Raw genomic sequence first — 18,042 nt, 5'->3', positions numbered from 1 at the left:
AGTTCAGAAGGCAGGCTCTGTGAAATATGTGACACAGTAGTGCCTACTCACAGGGCATAGTGAATACGGGTCAAAGAAGTAAATGTGTGAAGATCTAAACAAAGTACGTTTGCAAACTTCAAGATCATTCAGATTAATAGGAGTAGGTTAGAAATAATTAAAATACAATGTGAAAATGAAGATATGATTTTTACATTTTGACCATAGATACACTTGTTTGAAAGCCTGATTTTTCTCAAAGATTATTTGATCCCAAAATCTGTTCCTGAGACTTCAAATGCTCCATTGTGTAGCTAGTGTTATTTTAAGGAGTGATAACTTGCACAGTAAATTTTGGGAACTCACTTTTCTAATGGTTTTATCACAAAGGTCATATAATGCTGTCACTAGTATCGGCAAAACAGCACCACTTATAGAGTAGGCTAAATAAAGGCTTTGAAGAGTGAGCCTTTAGAGCAGTGGCAGCTGGTCAATAGGGGCGCCGCCCCCCCAAGGCTAGTCACCGTAAAATCAGCATAAAAAAAAAAGTGTATCTTTTTAATATGGCAGAGAGGCGTCAGACACATTGCTGGCTATGGTAGGGATGGGGGCTTTTGGCATCATGTGCCTCTTTTCTTGTAAGGCGATTGGCAGCCTTTTAGAGTGTCCTCGGGGCGCAGAGCGATGCGCCCCGAACACTCCCTCTCACGGTTGCCATCCTGTGATTGGTCCAGCCTGGACCAATCAGGACGTCCGATGTCGCAGGGGCAGTGCTTGTGCTGGGCGTCACTCTGTGATTGCAGATCTCAGTGCTCCCTGCAGCTAGCGGCATCCGCCATCCCCCCGGGCCCCTCTACAGCCAGCAAAGCAGGTAAGGGGCCCCTCGGCGCCCATGTGCGTGCCCTTCCTCTCCCTGGGTGGGACCGCGATCACTCACAACAAGGAAATCGTGGTCGGAGCTCGGATGGCCCGATTTGGAGTGAGGGAAGGGGAAAGCTCGCTCGGCAGATGACACACGGTGTACGATCGGTATTTTATCGCAGCCGGAGGGATCGCTGCCACCTGCCCGGAGACCGGGCTGGGCTGTGTGTGGTCTGAGGGGTGAGTGGAGACCACCCCCCCCCCCCACCGGCGTTGAACTTCCTCCTCCGGACTGTGCGATCAGTGTGTGTACTATACACGGCCCGGAGATCGGAGGGGGTCTCCATACTCGGTGCTGATTGCTCCTAGATGAAGTCATATTGTTGGTTTCCTCTCGGAGCGGAGAGTGTGTAGTAACATTCCTTACGTAACATCGACCGGGATCAGTATGGGGGGGGGGAACTCTGGGGGCCAACCAGTATAAGTCCACACTGGAGCCTTAGAATGACATTAAATGTAAATGTTCTCCCCTCTTGCATATACCTGATGTATCCTGTATGTGCTGTACAGCAGGGGACCCAAGAAAAAAGTTCTTATGCAGAATCTGAATCTGACTTACTAAACTATTACTTATTACTAAATGAGTACAGGCCCTTAATGGTGCTGGCACAGGCAGTGCAAGACTCGGTCACCGGGTGTAGAACAGTTCAGCCTCTGATAAGGTAGTTAACGATGAGGTGGTAGTTTAGGGGGTGATTTTTAGAGGTTTTTTTTAGGGTTTTTCTTAGTTAACTATATGTCCCCTTGTTTTCTCAGACCTCAGTATAATACTGGATTTTGGCCCAGCACCAACTTCTAAAATACTATATAAAAGGCAGGGCTGTGTGATTCAGTGGAGTTAAGCAGATGCTGGAGCTGGGAGGAATGTGGGAGTTCAGGTATCCGGCAATGAGGCACCATTGAGTCCTCAAAGTCACGCGTTTTCTAACCGCATTTTTTGCCGCAAAGCAATGCCTATTGCATTTTTCTGTTTGCGCCCCCCCCCCCCCCCCAAAAAAAAATTTTTGAGCACCAGCCGCTACTGTTTTAGAGATATAAGCTATTTGATGTGCAGCATCAAGAAAGTAAAGTCTGAACAATGGAAAAAAGGGATAGTATGTAAACTGAGCCTATTGGTGAACGAATAATGTCTCTTGCCTATGGAAAAGGGAATAGCTCTTTCATTCGTAAGTTTAAGTCAGGGAGAAGCATCACAGCGGGTGCAGTGTGAGCAAGGTTGCCACTAACCTATCTGTGGAAGAGATTTTCCATGCATGACCAGAGACTTCCTTTTTTTTTTTCTGTTTGTGTTTTCTCATCAAGGTTTTAATTGTGGACAGTGTTGTTTGAAGTTCTCTACTGATGGCTGGAGAACCCCTCGAAGCTTTAGGAACATACAATCAACCACTCTGGGGTAGATTCATTACATGTTCAATTTATTCAGGAATGGACTTGAGCTTATATATAGTACAGAACAAAGAATAGTCATGAAATTTCACAATGTGGCATAAACATACCCTCTGGCCCTGAAACAGTGACAGGATGTTCTCCTTAACCTAATCTCTAGTAAAACTGTAGACGAGGACATCTTTTCCTATTAACAATATATTCCCAGAAACAATATATTCTCAGTAGTTTAAATCTTTTCATGTTAACATTTTATCCCACAGACAGCCTTTGCAGGCGGGTTAAAACGCTTAGATTTTCCTGTATGCTTCTTATAGATCTGCCATCTCAAGGTACATATTGCAAATTATTTTTGCTTTTGCACCTTTTATTATTTTTGTGTGTTATCATTTGCTTAGTTATCTGTAATTCATAAAAGAGAAACTGTAATGTGGTAATCTTACTGCAAGGTACATCCATGACCCAAAGCAAGTCAGTAGTTTACAGTTCTGACTCACTAACTCCTGTGTAAATTTAGCAGCTACTGAGCTCTGTAACCCCCAGGCTTTTTCTTCAGTACAGGGGAGGAAAATTCGAAAAGGGGCTAAAAGCTGCAGCTGCTGGCTTAATGTTAACTTACAAAATATTCATATGTAATATTGCATGTTTACCTAACTTTTTTTTTTTTTTTTTTTTTTTTTTAACCTGATCACAGTAAGTAAATAAATTGTATCTAGAACTTCAAAACATTCCAGTGAATCACAAACTGAAATTTTAACTTTTGTTACTGGCTGAAGGGTTACAATAAAGCGCAACTTTACCCAGAGCAACATGATAACAAAAAACTTTGTTTAGCAAGGAACATACATTCCACGTTAATTATGCTACCAAAATTAGTATGTGCTGTAAATTGCCTCCAGCATTGTTACTGTTTTTTCTTGCTGGAGGCTGCCATTATGCTGAAGCCCAGATCCCCTAAGCAGCAGTAAATCTTAAGGCTGACAGCAGATTGGATTCTACATTTTTGGCACATTACTTAAAAATAGAGAGCAATTGAGCATGTGCAGAGCAAGATGAGACAGTGTATTACTGGATTTTAAACAGTATAGACACTTTTTTTAAATTTTTTAAACAGCTATATCATGCAAAAGGGGCCAGCCTGAAGTAATCTAGCAGGACTTAAAGCAGAAGTCCGGCCTAATACCTTAAATTCTCCCCTGCAATCATTAATGTAAGCTGAGTTCAGCCTTATGAGTCAAAATTTAAAAATCACAGTTTTTTTTACCTGAATTCTGTAGTATTCACTGCTATCACATGACTTCAATTCCACTTCCTGCTGAGTCCAAGAGAAGCAAGTGGGTGTGGTTACTGAAAGCCAGTGACATCACTTCCAGGGAGTAGCGCTGTTTTTGTGTAGCCAGTGGGCGTATACAGAATGGGAGGAGCTGATCATAGGTTCCCGCCCAGTGTTCTCTTATCAGTAAGGATGCACTGTACATCCTAATTCATGAGAAAAGGAAGAAATCTCACAGGACACGGGGGGGGGGGGGCACATATACAGTATAGCTGTGGGGGGGGGGGCACATATACAGTATAGCTGTGCTGGGGGGGAGGGGGAGCACATATACAGTATAGCTGTGCTGGAGGGGAGGGAACATATACAGTATAGCTGTGCTGGGGAGGGGCACATATACAGTATAGCTGGGGGGAGGGGCACATATACAGTATAGCTGTGCTGGAGGGGAGGGAACATATACAGTATAGCTGTGCTGGGGGGGGGGGGCACACATACAGTATAGCTGTGCTGGGGGGGCACATATACAGTATAGCTGTGCCGGGGGGGGGGACACATATACAGTATAGCTGTGCTGGAGGGGAGGGAACATATACATTATAGCTGTGCTGGGGGGCACAAATACAGTATAGCTGGGGGGAGGGGCACATATACAGTATAGCTGTGCTGGGGGAGGGGCACATATACATTATAGCTGTGCTGGGGGGGGCATATACAGTATAGCTGTGCTGGGGGGGCACATATACAGTATAGCTGTGCTGGGAGGGGCACATATACAGTATAGCTGTGCTGGGCTTTGAATGAAGACTCCCATAGGAGAAGGAAGCTGAAAACTGGGGGGAGGAGAACTGTCAGTGTAGCTGGAAGGTCTCTGGGGTCTCAGCTCACAGTCTACAATGATCATAGTACAGGCAACCACACTAAGTCTACGTTTCCACTAGTGCGACTAATCAATGACACCCATTCTCATCTATGCGGCTTTGAAAATCAGTGACTTTGAAAACCTGCACTACTTAGATGCAACTTTTGATGCGACTTTGTTCCAGAGAGTGTAAAGTTGCATCAAAGTCGCACTCTAAATCGCAATAGTGGAAACGTAGACTGAAGCTCAGTTTCCACTAGTGCGACTTGTCATGTGACTTTGGACACACAAAGTCGCATGAAAAGTCACAGCCCATTGATTCAATGGCACCTGTACGACTTAGAAAATCAGTGGCCTTGAAAAGGTACCTGCACTACTTTGATACAACTTTTAATGCAACTTTGATCCAGAGAGTGTAAAGTTGGATCAAAGTTGCACTCCAAAGTCGCACTCTAGCCTAGTGGCTATGTTTCCACTAGTGCGACTCTTAAGTTTGATTTAAAGTGCTACTTTGAGTACAGCTTTGATCCAACTTTACACTCTCTGGATCAAAGTCGCATCAAGGTAGTGCAGGCACATTTTCAAAGTCACTGATTTTCAAAGTGGCATAGATGGGAACAGGGTACCATTGAAATCAATGGGCTGTGACTTGTCATGCGACTTAATGTGTCCAAAGTTGCATCACAAGTGGCACTAGTGGAAACGCAGCCTAAAACTCATTACTCACATGTAATGAGCAATAGAAATGGATCTGTATCCTTCTAAACTTTTACAAATGTTCCTTTGTGCCCTTTTGCTTTCATATATTGTGTCAGTCACGTGACCTCTCTCTCTCTCGATCTCTCGACATTGAAGACAGGAGGTCATGGTGATGGATGGGGCTGGGCAGCTCTAGGCATGTCTGTCTAAGAAAGCTTGTCAATCTCATCAGGAAGTGAAATACAGCTTAGCAAATTGCAGATAACAGGAAATAGAGTTGTCATTGAAGAACAGGAAAAAGCTGTTTGTCCAGCTTAGATAAGACTTTCTAAGCTTCACAAGCAGCTAGGCAGAAAATGAATAATATCAAAGATATTTAACATACTATTAATAGGAAAAATTTCATTTTTGACTGCAGCATCCCTTTAAGTTTCTGACCAAAGTTCCACTTTAAGCACTTACTTTTTTCATGCCTTGAGACTTACAACAGCATAGTTTTTTACCGGTGTTCTCAGCTCCATCCACCTCAGCTGTGAGAGAAAATCCAGCCTTGTTTGATGACCTTAAGCTGTTATGGAAAGTGTAATGGAAGATTTCACAGTTAAAATCCCTAAAAAGTATATCAACAATATAAACCTTATATAATTCTGTACAACCTGCCAGAATTTACCAAAAATACTAAAATATTTAAAAATTTTAACCTATTTGATTTCCACAATCTTTAGAAGATTGTTCCCCAGTGCTTAGAAAGCGTTAATCTATGTCCTCCTTTTAAAGGTACCTGTCAGATCTGTCTGCCACTGTTGGGTCCAGTCAGCCCACTACTGATTGGGAAACAATCAGAGTGGTTCCCGATCATGTGATGACTTGCAGCAGAAACTTAGGAGTGTTCTTCTATTTAATACTGTAACTGTCAGATACAATTACAGTATAAAATAATAGTAAATTAAATAATAAAAGCAGTTTTTTTTTTTTGTTTTTTTTAATTACATATTTATGTATTTGTTAGCCTATTGTAAAAACACAGCAGGGTTTTTATTAAAACTGCGTACCAAATACAAAACAAAAACTTTTTAGGTCAACCGCAAAATTATAAAAATGATTTAGGTATGCAAATTAGCAAAAGAGATTTAGCTTAAGTATCAACGCTTCAGTGGTCTCTAGCCATAAAAGGATTATTGCCACTTTACTGAAACTTCTGCAGTGATAAGAATCTTTGCAGTGTCTATGGTGACCTCATCCTCAATGACGTGCCACACTCTCTGTGTATCATAATTATGCAGAATTTTGAACTCTGTCACTCAGCTGTCCGTGATTCAGGGCATACTGCAGGATAAGAATAGTATTTACATGTAGCTTTACTCCCACATGGTGAGACATATTCAGGGATTACACGGAACAGCATAAATTTAACTGTAATGAAATGACGTTGTGTCGACAGGTGAAATTATTAGCTTTAAGCCTATAGGTGTATATTTTTAGAGAAAAACGTCTATGATTTGTATAGGATGAAGTATTAAAACTGAGAGTTTTGCTTCTTCCTTAAGGGGTGAGTCCACTCAAAAGTTATGTTTGAGTCTTTGCTAGATGCTGAAAAGCTACCCACCAGACAGGTAACGACACATTAAAGCCTCGTTTACACATGCTTTGCTTTATAAAGAGTGATCCCCGTTTGGAACACTGTTTAGGGAGCAATTGACAGGCAGTGAGGAGGCTTTGTATCATCTGCTCATTGCCTGCTTTAACCCTTGAATCTCACACTAGCACGCCACAACTGCGTGCATTGCATGCAGCTTCATGGTGCTTGCAGTGCGACCCCATTTACTTGAATAGATCGCGTTTGGTGGGTGCTAATCCCACTGAAAGTGACGGTAGAATTCCTGCCGCAGCCACAAAGCAAGGATCCTCAATTGAAAATAAAGGAGAGAAAGCTTAAATTGATTGTAAAGTCTTGTTTTTTTTTTCAATAAAAATATCAAACATGTTATACCTATCTCCTATGTGCTGTTGGTTTTGCACAGAGGCGCCCAGATCCTCCTCTTCTCAGGTTCCTCTTTGGCTCTCCGGGCTCCTCCCTCCTTTTGAGTGACCCAACAATAAGCAGCTTGATATGAGGCCAAGTCACAGCTCTCTGGATCCATTCGGACATGGAGCTGCGGTTCAGCTCCGCCCCCTCTTTCTCCTCATTAGCCAATGAGGAGAGGAGTCCCGGATGGTTGAGACAGTCGTGGACATCGCTGGTTCGAGAGGGGGTTCAGGTAAGCTTTAGGGCTGCTGCACACAGATTTTTTATCTGAATGCATATATTTAAGGAGCAGCAGCCCATTAGACTCGTGAGCCTATGTAGACTGAAAGAGATCTCTGCGCCCATAACGCCAACCAATATTTTTTTGAGTTTTAAAAAAAACAAACTATTACAATCTTTAAGGCTGCCAGAGGTTGCTTTTCCTAATGTTTTTCCCCTCCATTATGTTAATACATGGGCCATTGTTGTTTTGTAAAATGTACCACCTCTCTCTACAGTTCCAACACCAATGAGTTTGAAACTGCGTTTGCAGATGAAGACGATGAGGAGTTGTTGCCGGCTTCTCAAGCAGCCAACAAAGAGGCGCTGACAGCCGAGGCAGTGAGAAAATTTATAGAAGATCGTCCTGATTTACATAAGCGTATCTTGCTCTACCAGCCTCTGGACCTGGCAGCCCTTCATGCTGAGCTTAAGCAGAGTGGGATTAAGATAGCTGCTGGGAAGCTTTTGGACTTTCTTGATGCGCACTGTGTGACTTTTACAACTGCCACTGCACGAAAGGAAAAGAAGAGCCGCGGAAGGAGGAAAGCAGGAAAGCGTCACTGAATTGTTTTAAAGAGTCAGCCCTCCAAAAACTGATAGGTTAGCTATGGGTGGACACTGGTATACCTAATCACTATTCTACTTCATATATATCTCTTAAGGGTTTCAGCAAAGTCTCAACTTTCCCTACATTTAACATAGAGACTTACTGCTACTATGGTCATTTATATGTGCCTGTTGTTTTCTCCATAATGTGAAACTAATAAAAAATCCAACAGGGAAACTCTCATTATGGATGTAGAAGGTGGGCGGAGCTGAGAACTCATGTACTGAGAGTCCCAGAGAGATATGAGAAACCAGTTGGATTAAAGGGATTGTAAAGGCAGAAGTTTTTTTTTATCTTAGTGCATTCTATGCATTAAGATAAAAAACATTCTGTGTGCAGCAATTCCCCACCCCCTATTACTTACCTAAGCCCAACCTTATCCAGCGATGTTGCAGGAGTGTCTCAGCTACCCAGGACTCCCCTCCTCATTGGCTAAGACAGCAAAGCGATTGCCTCCCACTGCTGTCAATCAATGTCAGTCAGCCAATCAGGAGAGGGGGAGTGGGGCCAGGTCGCGGCCCCGTGTCTGAATGGACGAAGGGAGCTGTGACTCGGCTCAGGTGCCCCCACAGCAAGCTGCTTGCTGTGGGGACACTTGACTGGAGGGAGGGGCCAGGAGCGCTGAAGAAGGAATCGAGAAGAGGAAAATCTGGGCCTAGTGCAAAACCAACTGCACAGAGGAGGTAAGTAAAACATGTTTGTTGTTTAAGAAAAAAAAAAACAAGATTTTACAATCACTTTAATTCAGTTCATCATCTAACCAGGAATTACAGTTTTTGGTGGACTGACATTTTAAGACAGAGGGGTTTTCCCTCAATGTAAATATATATTGTAATTGTGTATCAAACTATGTGTATGGATTTTAAAGAAAAAAAATATATGTGATGGCTGTTTTGTTTTGGATTTTATATGTAATAAATATGAATGTTATAATGACTGGTTGTACTTCAGCAGAGCAAAAATAGTCAAAATTAAAAGAACCAGTTCTGTAAATCTCACAAACACTTGCACATTTCCCCGTTTTGTCTCTTTTTAAACCTCTACAGAAAAATACCTATTACGGTAATCTGTAAGAAATCTAGTTCCTAACTTCCTGTGTAAGCTGAAATGCTGCCTCTGCTGCACTAAAATTCCAAGCAGTGTTGCCAGTCCTGCCCAGGTCTCTCCAATTAGACTACGCATCACCCCCCCCCCCCCCATTTTAGACATTTTAGGGGAGGAGAAGCAAAGTTGTCTGCCTACTACAAGAAGCTAGGAGCACACTGGATTTTTGGCATATCTAGGTATTTTTATGTAGTGGCAGCATTTAAGCCATAAAATATGGAAATGTGTATGTATTGCAGAGATGTACTCAATGCATTTTTATTTTACCCAACTATTTACTTTAGGACTTAGGGGATGATTATCAGAGAATAAAGAGTATGTCTACTGCTAGATGCATAAGCCATAACCATTCTAGTCCCTTGTTAATCAGGCTGTGCTCACAATAAATTATGTACACGATAAAGCAGCATTTTCCTGAAATTCTTATTTCCTTTCTGTGTTTTTCTATTTTAGTGTCTAGTAGCCTTATTAGAATAATTGAAAAAAAAAAATAAAATAAAATGCCCCCTTTTTTTTTTTTAGTTCAAATTTAGCTTCCTGTCAAACATTTTTGTATAAATTGGACTAAGTTTAAATGCCTCACCAAATAATATGTGATTTTCTTTGACACCTATGCTGAGATTATCCTACATTATAATTGGTATTACAGGAGAGGAAGTCAGCTGTGGGTAGGAAAATGTCTCATTTAAAAAAAAAAAGAACTTTATCTCGATTCTCTTCCGTTCTGTTAAGTTCCTGAAACCTATATATTTGATAACATTAAAAAGTTATCATTAAAAGTAAATCTGAAATCCAGCAATGAGTGTCTCCACGTTTTTCTTGTGGTGCATGTACTATCTTCGCTTGGAAAGAGCATTGGCTTCAGCAAGCATCTGCAGAGCACTTAACACATTTTGTGGCGCACTATTGAAGCCTATAATTGCACTCCTCTGAATACTTTTTCTCTTTCGTTCATTGACAGACACAGCTCCTGATCTTCTTAACCACTTATTGCAAAGTGACGTATGGGTAAGTCTGCAGACTTTGCGGTGTTATACCGGGGTGATGCCTCTAGCTAGAGGCATCACCCAGGTACCGTTGTTTAGAGCCGGCGGTCGGCTTTACGGCAGTAATGACCGATGCGGCTGGGGAGCCGCTCGATCATTCCCCCGGCGAGCGGGAGGGGACGTTCCCCCTCCCGCCGCCTTCCGTGGCTTTGCCCGGGTCTCCTGTCCCACCGGGAGACCCGAGCATCCGCCGGCTGGATGGAGTCCCGGTCTAAGCCGGATGCGGCTTCGATCGGGTCTCCGATGACGTAACCCGGAGGCGGCATCCACGACGTAATGTCCGTGTTACTCTGCTGCTAAAGGCAGCAGATTAAAAAAAACAGTGTATTCAAAAATGCAGTTTTCTGCGTTTTGAATACATGGAAGTGTAGTGGAGGGGTCTAGGGTCCTCACTGCATATTGCTGTCACAAGGGATGTTTACATTGCTTGTGACAGCAATAAAAGTGATCAAATTTTTTTTTTTTTTAAAAACCTGTGATAAAGTAAACAAAATAAAAATAAAATAAATAGAAAAAAAAAAAATGTTAGCCGCCCCCCTCGCCGTTAGCTCACGCACGAAAGAAAACGTATATGGAAGTCGAGCCGCGAATGAAATCGCTGTTCAAACCACACATGTGAGGTATCGCCACGATCGCCAGAGCGTGAGCAATAATTTAAAAAAAAGAGCTACACTCCAACTCTAAACGTAACCGTTAAAAATTTTTAAAGCGTCGCCTATTGAGATTTCTATTGAGAACCTAGTTCCTTGCTGGAATCTCTGGTCCTGGCAAATTTTTCTTTTTAGATAGAAATATTTCTCCTGGTTTTTCCTGTGAGATCTACAATCAACTGCCGGACTGGGCGACGGGCTGGATTATCTAGATCCAGTGGTCTGGCCAGCAAGCGTGCACAGACCTCTGCGCTAGGTCGACTGCGACATAGCCCCACAGGTCAGGTAAGTTCAGTTAAACGCCTCGCATACGACTGGTTCTTGGACTTAGTCGTAGCATTCCTCCTGGCCAACAGCCCCCCATTTCAATGGAGAGGAGGTTCTGTCTCGAACGGTGCCTGCCTGGTTCCTGGTATGGTGAGTAACTGTCCCCCCTCTCCCCCTGGAGGGTTTTGGAGTGGACATGGGCCCCTTCTTGGGATGGTCGGACCTCCGGGTTCCCCTCCTTCCCGTCAGGCACCCCCCTTCATCTGTCTCCCCATCCTACCCCCCTCCACTTATGTGTGGGTGGTCTGGTTCACCTCCTGTGGTGGGAGCAGGGCGCTATGCTGGCGATGGGGGGGGTGCCGCTGGCGACCGGACGATCAGCTGTGCGGGGAGGGGGGGTTGCACCTGTTGGGGGCTCCTGCTAGGGTCCCCTGTCCTACCTGGGCCAGTCCTTGAGGTCTAGGGACCCCTCCTGGGTTCCTGGGAGCCTCGTGATGCGGCGCGGGGCTGCCATTTTCTTTATCTGTGTGCTCAGTGCACAGTGCCCATTTTTGTGTAGTCCGGTGGCCATGTTGTGGTGGTTTGCCATTGAAAATGGTGGCGGCCATGACAGTGGAGCCCTGGTGCTGACTAGCACAGTGGGGGTTTTCTCTTTGCAGTGTTTTACACTTTTTGTGGGGTCCCCCTGGTGACCCCTGTAGTCTTTGAAGCACATTTCCCCACCTGATCCCCTCTCTGAGGCTGTGGGGCCTTCTGGGTCCCAATCATCCATCGATGCACTGACAGCAGTACTGGAGTCCTTTGTGTCCTGGGTGAAGGTGGTTTTCCGGCGACGGGCTATCAAAATGCGCCTCCTGCCTTACTCTGCCTCATCTGTCTCATCAGATCCTGAATCTGATTCAGCCGACACGGACGTGGGTCACCCTGTTGGGTCTGCGACCACGTGCCCGGAATCCTCAGATAGTGAGGATGATTCCTCCACATCTGCAACGGTGCACAAAAAGGCGCTGGTGGAAGCACTGATCATATCTGTGCGTGAGACCCTAAAGATGGAGCATGCAGCTGCGACGAAGGAGCAGGTTCCCTTTGGCACTCACAAGCCATCCACAGCAGCAAAGGGGTTTCCTTGCCCCATCTATTTTGACAGAATTGTCGCTAAAGAGTAGGGATGACCAAAGCGTCCCCTTGGGGTCCCTAAGTAATTTGCCAGGTGATGCCCCTATGAGGAGTCCCTTATTAAGAAGTGGTGGACCCTCCGGTTTCCAGATTGAACAAGGCAAACTTGATTCTGGTTAAAGAGACCCTGGCCTTTAAAGATCTGGCTGACAGGAAGGCGGAGGCTGTGGCCCGCAATATGTACACTCTGACTGGTTCGGCACTGAGGCCGGTATTCACCATTGCCCTGGTGTCGCAAACTCTGACTGAGTGGGCTAAACTTTTACGCCGTGACCTGGAAGGAGATCAGCTCCCCCCTGCCTTTGCTGAGCTGGCGGACCAGCTGGTCGGTCCAGGGGCTGCAGTTTATCTATGATGCCTCTTTGGATGCGGCTCCCCTAGTGGCTCGGCTCTCTGTTTCAGCAGTGGTCCTTCATCGTGTCTTTGTCTCAAATGTTGGTCTGCGGACCAGACTTCTAAAATGGCCTTGACTGATCTCCCCTTTGAAGGGTAGCCTGTTTGGAGCTACCCTGGATGACATCATTAAAGGTCTCACAGGGGGAAGGGGTACCTTTCTTCCTCAGGCTACTAAGGGCAAGGACCCTCGTCGTAGATGTGGGCCCTCCTCGGCTTAAAAGGATTTTTTTTTCGTCCCTCAGGGTCAACTGACAAGGGCTCGAAGCCTTTCAGGGCCTCCTCTGGAGGATCCGAACGAACCTGGTCTGGCAAGCCGAGAGCGGGCTTCTCCAGACCCATGGACAAGGCTCCTTCTGCATGAAGGTGCACCCTCACTTGTATCGGGGGTGGGGGGACGTCTTCGCTGGTTTCCGGACCCGTGGACTTCACTGGTACAAGACAAGTGGGTCCACAAAGTAATTCGATCTGGTTACAAGATCGAGTTTCGCTCTTGTTCCCCCGGCTAGGTTATTTCCTTCCAACCTGCGCCTGTCCCCGGACCGCTTACAGGGTCTGTTTGGGGCGGTACAAGACCTGTTACTTCAAGGGGTGATTGTCCTGGTTCCGACTTCTGAACTTTTCAGAGTTTTTACTCAAACCTTTACAGTTTACAGTTCCCATGAAGGAAGGCAAGGTGCGTCCAATGCTGGACCTCAAGCCGCTGAACTGCTTTGTGCAGGTGCAGAAGTTCAGGATGGTGGTGACATCCCTGCATCAGGTTGATTTTCGTGCCTCTATTGGCATCAAGGATGCTTACCTTCACATTCCAGTATGTGCCAGTCATCAGGGCTTCCTCCGCTTTGCCATGGGAGAGGAGCATTATCAGTTTGTGGTGTTACACTTTGGTCTCGCCTCTGCTCCTCGGGTTTTCATGAAAGTGTTAGCCCTGGTGCTAGCATTGTTACGCCAATGAGTAATTGTAGTACTGGGCTACTTGGACGACCTCCTTCTGTGAGCGGAGTCTCCTACTGCTCTGGTGGAAAACCTGGAAATCACCATACAAACTCTAAAGGAGTTCTGCTGGATTCTTAATTTTCAGAAGTCTGCTCTGGTTCCGTCCACAAAGCTGGACTATCTGGGTCTGACTTTGGACTCGGCCTTAGCCAGAGTGCTTCTTCCTCTAGACAAACTCCAGAAACTGCAGGCTGTAGTCTCCTGCTGTCCGGCAGATGGTCATCCCTCCAGACTTGCATGCGGGTGCTGGGCCTGATGGTGTCCAACTTTCGAAGCAGTTCCATTTGCACAGTTCCATACGAGGTCCCTGCAAAGGGAGATTCTGGCCAAATGGGACAAGACTCTGCAGTCTCTGGACAATCAGATCTGGCTGGCTTCCTTCTCCGGCACTTCGCATGGGAAAATCCTTCCTCTCCTTGTATTGGACAGTGGTCAGCACAGATGCCAGCCTGTCTGGCTGGGGAGGCGTCCTCGGCAAAAATTCTGCTCCGGGGCTCTGGACACTGGAAGAGTCCAGACTACCGATCAATGTCTTGGAGCTTCGATCGTTCAGACTGTGCCTGGACCATTGGACGGATCGTCTTCAGGGATGTCCAGTGCGCATTCTAAGTGAGCAGAACGGTTCTCTCCGCAGTACACATTCCTGGGGTGGAAAACTGGCAAGCAGATTACCTCAATTGGCAGGTATTGGACCAAGGAGAGGGGTCCTTTATCCGGAGGTGTTTCATTAGTTCTGTCTTCGGTGGGGCATCCCCAAGGTGGATGTGTTGGCGTCTCGGTTTAACAGAAAGGTGCAAAAGTTTGTGGTTCGGTCACGGGATCCTCTGGCGGACGCCACAGACGTGTTGTTGGCCCCTTAGGGTCAATATCATCTAATTTACGCCTTCCCTCCTCTCCAGCTTCTGCCAAGACTTCTATGCAGGATTGAGGCAGAAGGGATACTGGTCATCTTAGTGGCTCCGGACTGGCCTCGTCGGGCTTGGTGCGCCGATCTGGGGTGGCTGGTCACTGACATTCCTTGGAGGCTTCCTCTCAGGGAGGATTTGCTGTCCCAAGGGCCAATCTTCCATCCTGTTTTAAAAGTCGATGATTCAAATGCTTTTAAATGCTAGGAAATCTACTTCTAGGAAGATCTACCATTGTACGTGTAAGGCCTACATTGCGTGGTGTGAGTCTCTTGGGGATCATCCTCGCTCTTTCTCTGTGGCTCGGATCTTGATTTTCCTTCAGTGGGGGGTTGAGCAGAAACTGGCCTTGAGTACTCAAGGGTCAGGTGTCAGCCTTAGTGGTCTTCTTTCAAACGACCCTTGGCCACAAACTTACTGGTACGTACCTTTCTTCAGGGAGATAGGCACTGGGCCCCTCCTGTGCGGTCTCCATTGCTGCCTTGGGACCTCAATTTAGTACTCTCAGTGCTCCAGAAGCCTCCTTTTGAGAATCTTCGGGAGATTCCCCTGCTTAAGCTGTCCCAGAGGGTGGCCTTCTTGGTGGCTTTCACCTCTGTGCGCGGGGTGTCAGAATTGGCGGTGTTATCCTGTCGTTCACCTTACTCTGTGATTCACAGAGATAAGGTGGTTCTTTGTACCTGTCCGTCGTTCCTTCCAAAGGTTGTCTCTGATTTTCATTTGAATGAAGACATTGTGTTGCTCTTGTCCCAGGCCAAAACATCTGAAGGAAATTGCCTTGCATTCCTTGGATGTGTTCCGGGCAATTAGGGTGTACCTGGCAGCTAGTCTTTTAGGAAGTCAGAATCACTATTTGTGCTCATGGATGGGTCCCGGAAAGGGTTGTCTGCTTCCTCTACAACCATTTCCAGATGAATCAGACAGACGGTGATTCAGGCTTATTCCATCAAGGATCCGGTTCCTCTTTTCCCTGTCAAGGCATACTCTACTCGGGTGCTCAGTGCCTCCTGGGCCTTCCGTCATCAGGCATCAGTGACGTAAGTTTGCAAGGTGACCACCTGGTAGTCGGTGCACACTTTCACAAAGTTCTATAAAGTGGATGTGATCTGTGGATGCTTCCTTTGGCCGCAAGGTTTTGCAGGCTTCTGTTTAGAGGACCTGGTCCTCTTTGAGGGTGTATTGCTTTTTTCAGATGAGCTCCAGTTGTTTTTGAGCTCCTTGTTACCTGGTTGGCTATAGTTAGCCTTGGGAATTTCTTTTTTGCTGTTCCCACCCCTGATGTTTAATACTGCTTTGGGAGATCCCAATGGTTAAGAAAATCAGGAGCTGTGTCTGTTAATGAACGAAAGAGAAAATGGGGTTTTTGACTTACCCTAAAATCCGTTTCTCTTATGGTCATTGACAGACACAGCACTCACCCCTCGGTGGAGTTGTAATTCTGACACTGCTTGTAACAAAACTGAGTACCTATAGCAGAGAGAGGGAGTATACCCCCTGGGACTGCCCATAGGCATAGTCAAGCTTTTTTTCTGCCTAGTGTCCTACTCCTGTAGGGGGCAGTATTACCCAATGGTTAAGAAGATCAGGAGCTGTGACCATCAATGAACATCGGTGGTGGTTGGGTCCTGAATGCTGTAGAAAAGTGTGGCCCTGCAGCTCTTTCCTGTGAGCCCAGTGAAGCTTGAAGAAATACTCCCAAGGGATGGGTCGTTCACACCTTGGGCTCACAGGATGAGGGTTAAATCACATGGGGCCATTGAAACCAGAAGAGAGGTGCTGAATCTCGGAGCAATGAGTCTGCAGGGGCACAGCACTAAAAACAAGGTGAGCATTGCAATAAAGGCTTTTTTTAAATTAACGAGGCCTGGGGAGAATTTTGTACACAGAAAGGCGAATTCGATTTTACTTATCAAGAAAGAAATATAGAAGCTGTTTTTTATAATTGGTGAAACATCTGTTGCTTGCACATGATTGGATGATTGACGTCACCAGAGATTTACTCCTCTTCCAGGTTGAGCAACACTCAGCATCATTCAACCACTTCTTGGGAGCCCATGCTGTCAGTGATACTCTACCTGAGGGTGTGTAATAACAGAGCCTTAGTGAAATACTGCATAGATCGCAGCATGTTACAGTGCAACCACAGTTTTAGTCAGCATTGGGGACCACTGACGCTAGCAAGCAAAGATGAACAGGGGACCAGTCTTTAGATATAGGTGCATTATTTTCTGTTTTTCAGTCTTAAGGAAGTGCAGAAAATACTTGTTGATCTCTCCAAATATGCAGTATCGTTGTCAATTCATGTGAACCGAAAATAGATGCAAAAAATGGCGCTTATAGATCCATACAGTGTTTTTTTTTTTTTATCGAACCTAAATGTGGCTCTGTTATAGCCAATGATTCCATCCACATGGCAGCTTTTAGATCTGTATTCTAGAGCAGAGTTCAGATCCATAAAAAAAATACCCAAATCCCACATTCACCAAAACTCTTGTTTATTTTACACTGTAAGCGTAGAAAACCTTGTACTAAAATTTATAGACATACAGCACAAATGCACTCTATTGGAGCCACCTGCCTCCTAGCCATGAAGGGCGAAAGGTAGCAGAAGCTGAGAGAGAAACAGCACTGCTCAGGGCTGATATTTATATAATAATGTGTAAGCAGGCGGCACCCACACTAGTTACTATTGAAGTTTAAATGATGGCCTGAATGAATAAGCAATGAACGATTGAAGGCTGATCATTCTGCAAATGCGCGTCGGCCAATGAATGACTGATTCAGGGCCAACATGCATCCTTTGTTGCTACTAATATGCAGGTAGCTTGAGTCTAAGGTACTAGCAACCAATAGTGCTTATTTGCGCTGTACAGTTGTATGCATGTATTGTAAACATTTACTGCATAGAGCATACAGGCATAATTTAATGCAGGATCTTGTTACCAGCTTCTGGAAGCAGGTTGTAGGATTGATGGGCATATTTTAACTATGCCAGTTTTGCATGAGCCCTAATTCTATCAACTACCATTTAATAAAGATGAACAAAGGCAGACATAGTCCAGTTTGGTATGACAACCATGTTCAAAGACACAGTGGAGGAGTAAGGCTCCTTTCACATGGGAACTGTCAAGTGGATGAGCTAAGGGCTGGACAACCATATGCATATTTCCTGCCATTGTGCTCTAAGAGGTGAGTGGGGCCACACATCAACTGGATGCAGTTGCAGCAGATTGAAGAAGAATTTAAGAGTGAAATCCTAACAGGAGGTGACAAATCCCCTCCCGATAGCCTGCTAACTGTGGGTTGGCTGCTGCTGACAATGCAGCTCTCTACGGATTGCAAGGCAATAGCTAAGCCCATATGAAAAAGAGCTAAGTGTAGACAAAGTGGGACATGAAGTGTGTTATTTGCAAGATTAATAGATTAAATAAAAAAAAAGATAAAACTTGGCTTTAGATACACTAACACAAAGGACATGCAAGAGATTGGTA

The 18,042-nt window shown here is 45.2% G+C and overlaps 1 protein-coding gene across 1 annotated transcript in view; it reads left to right on the top strand.

The window, feature by feature from the left end:
• The window catches only part of SLX4 (SLX4 structure-specific endonuclease subunit), a 100,990-nt gene extending 92,719 nt beyond the window's left edge, over window positions 1-8,271 (top strand). Inside the window, exon 15 of the mRNA XM_082260361.1 lies at window positions 7,644-8,271. Coding sequence (XP_082116487.1) covers window positions 7,644-7,971 — 328 coding nt within the window. The 3' untranslated portion in view covers window positions 7,972-8,271. The remainder of the gene's footprint in view (window positions 1-7,643) is intronic.
• The last annotated feature ends 9,771 nt before the right edge of the window (window positions 8,272-18,042 follow it).

This window comes from Pelophylax lessonae (genome assembly GCF_965119305.1).
Source record: "Pelophylax lessonae genome assembly, chromosome: 6".
Lineage (NCBI taxonomy): Eukaryota > Metazoa > Chordata > Amphibia > Anura > Ranidae > Pelophylax > Pelophylax lessonae.
The sequence above is the reverse complement of the archived record's forward strand: the minus strand, read 5'-3'. Positions and strand labels throughout refer to the sequence as shown.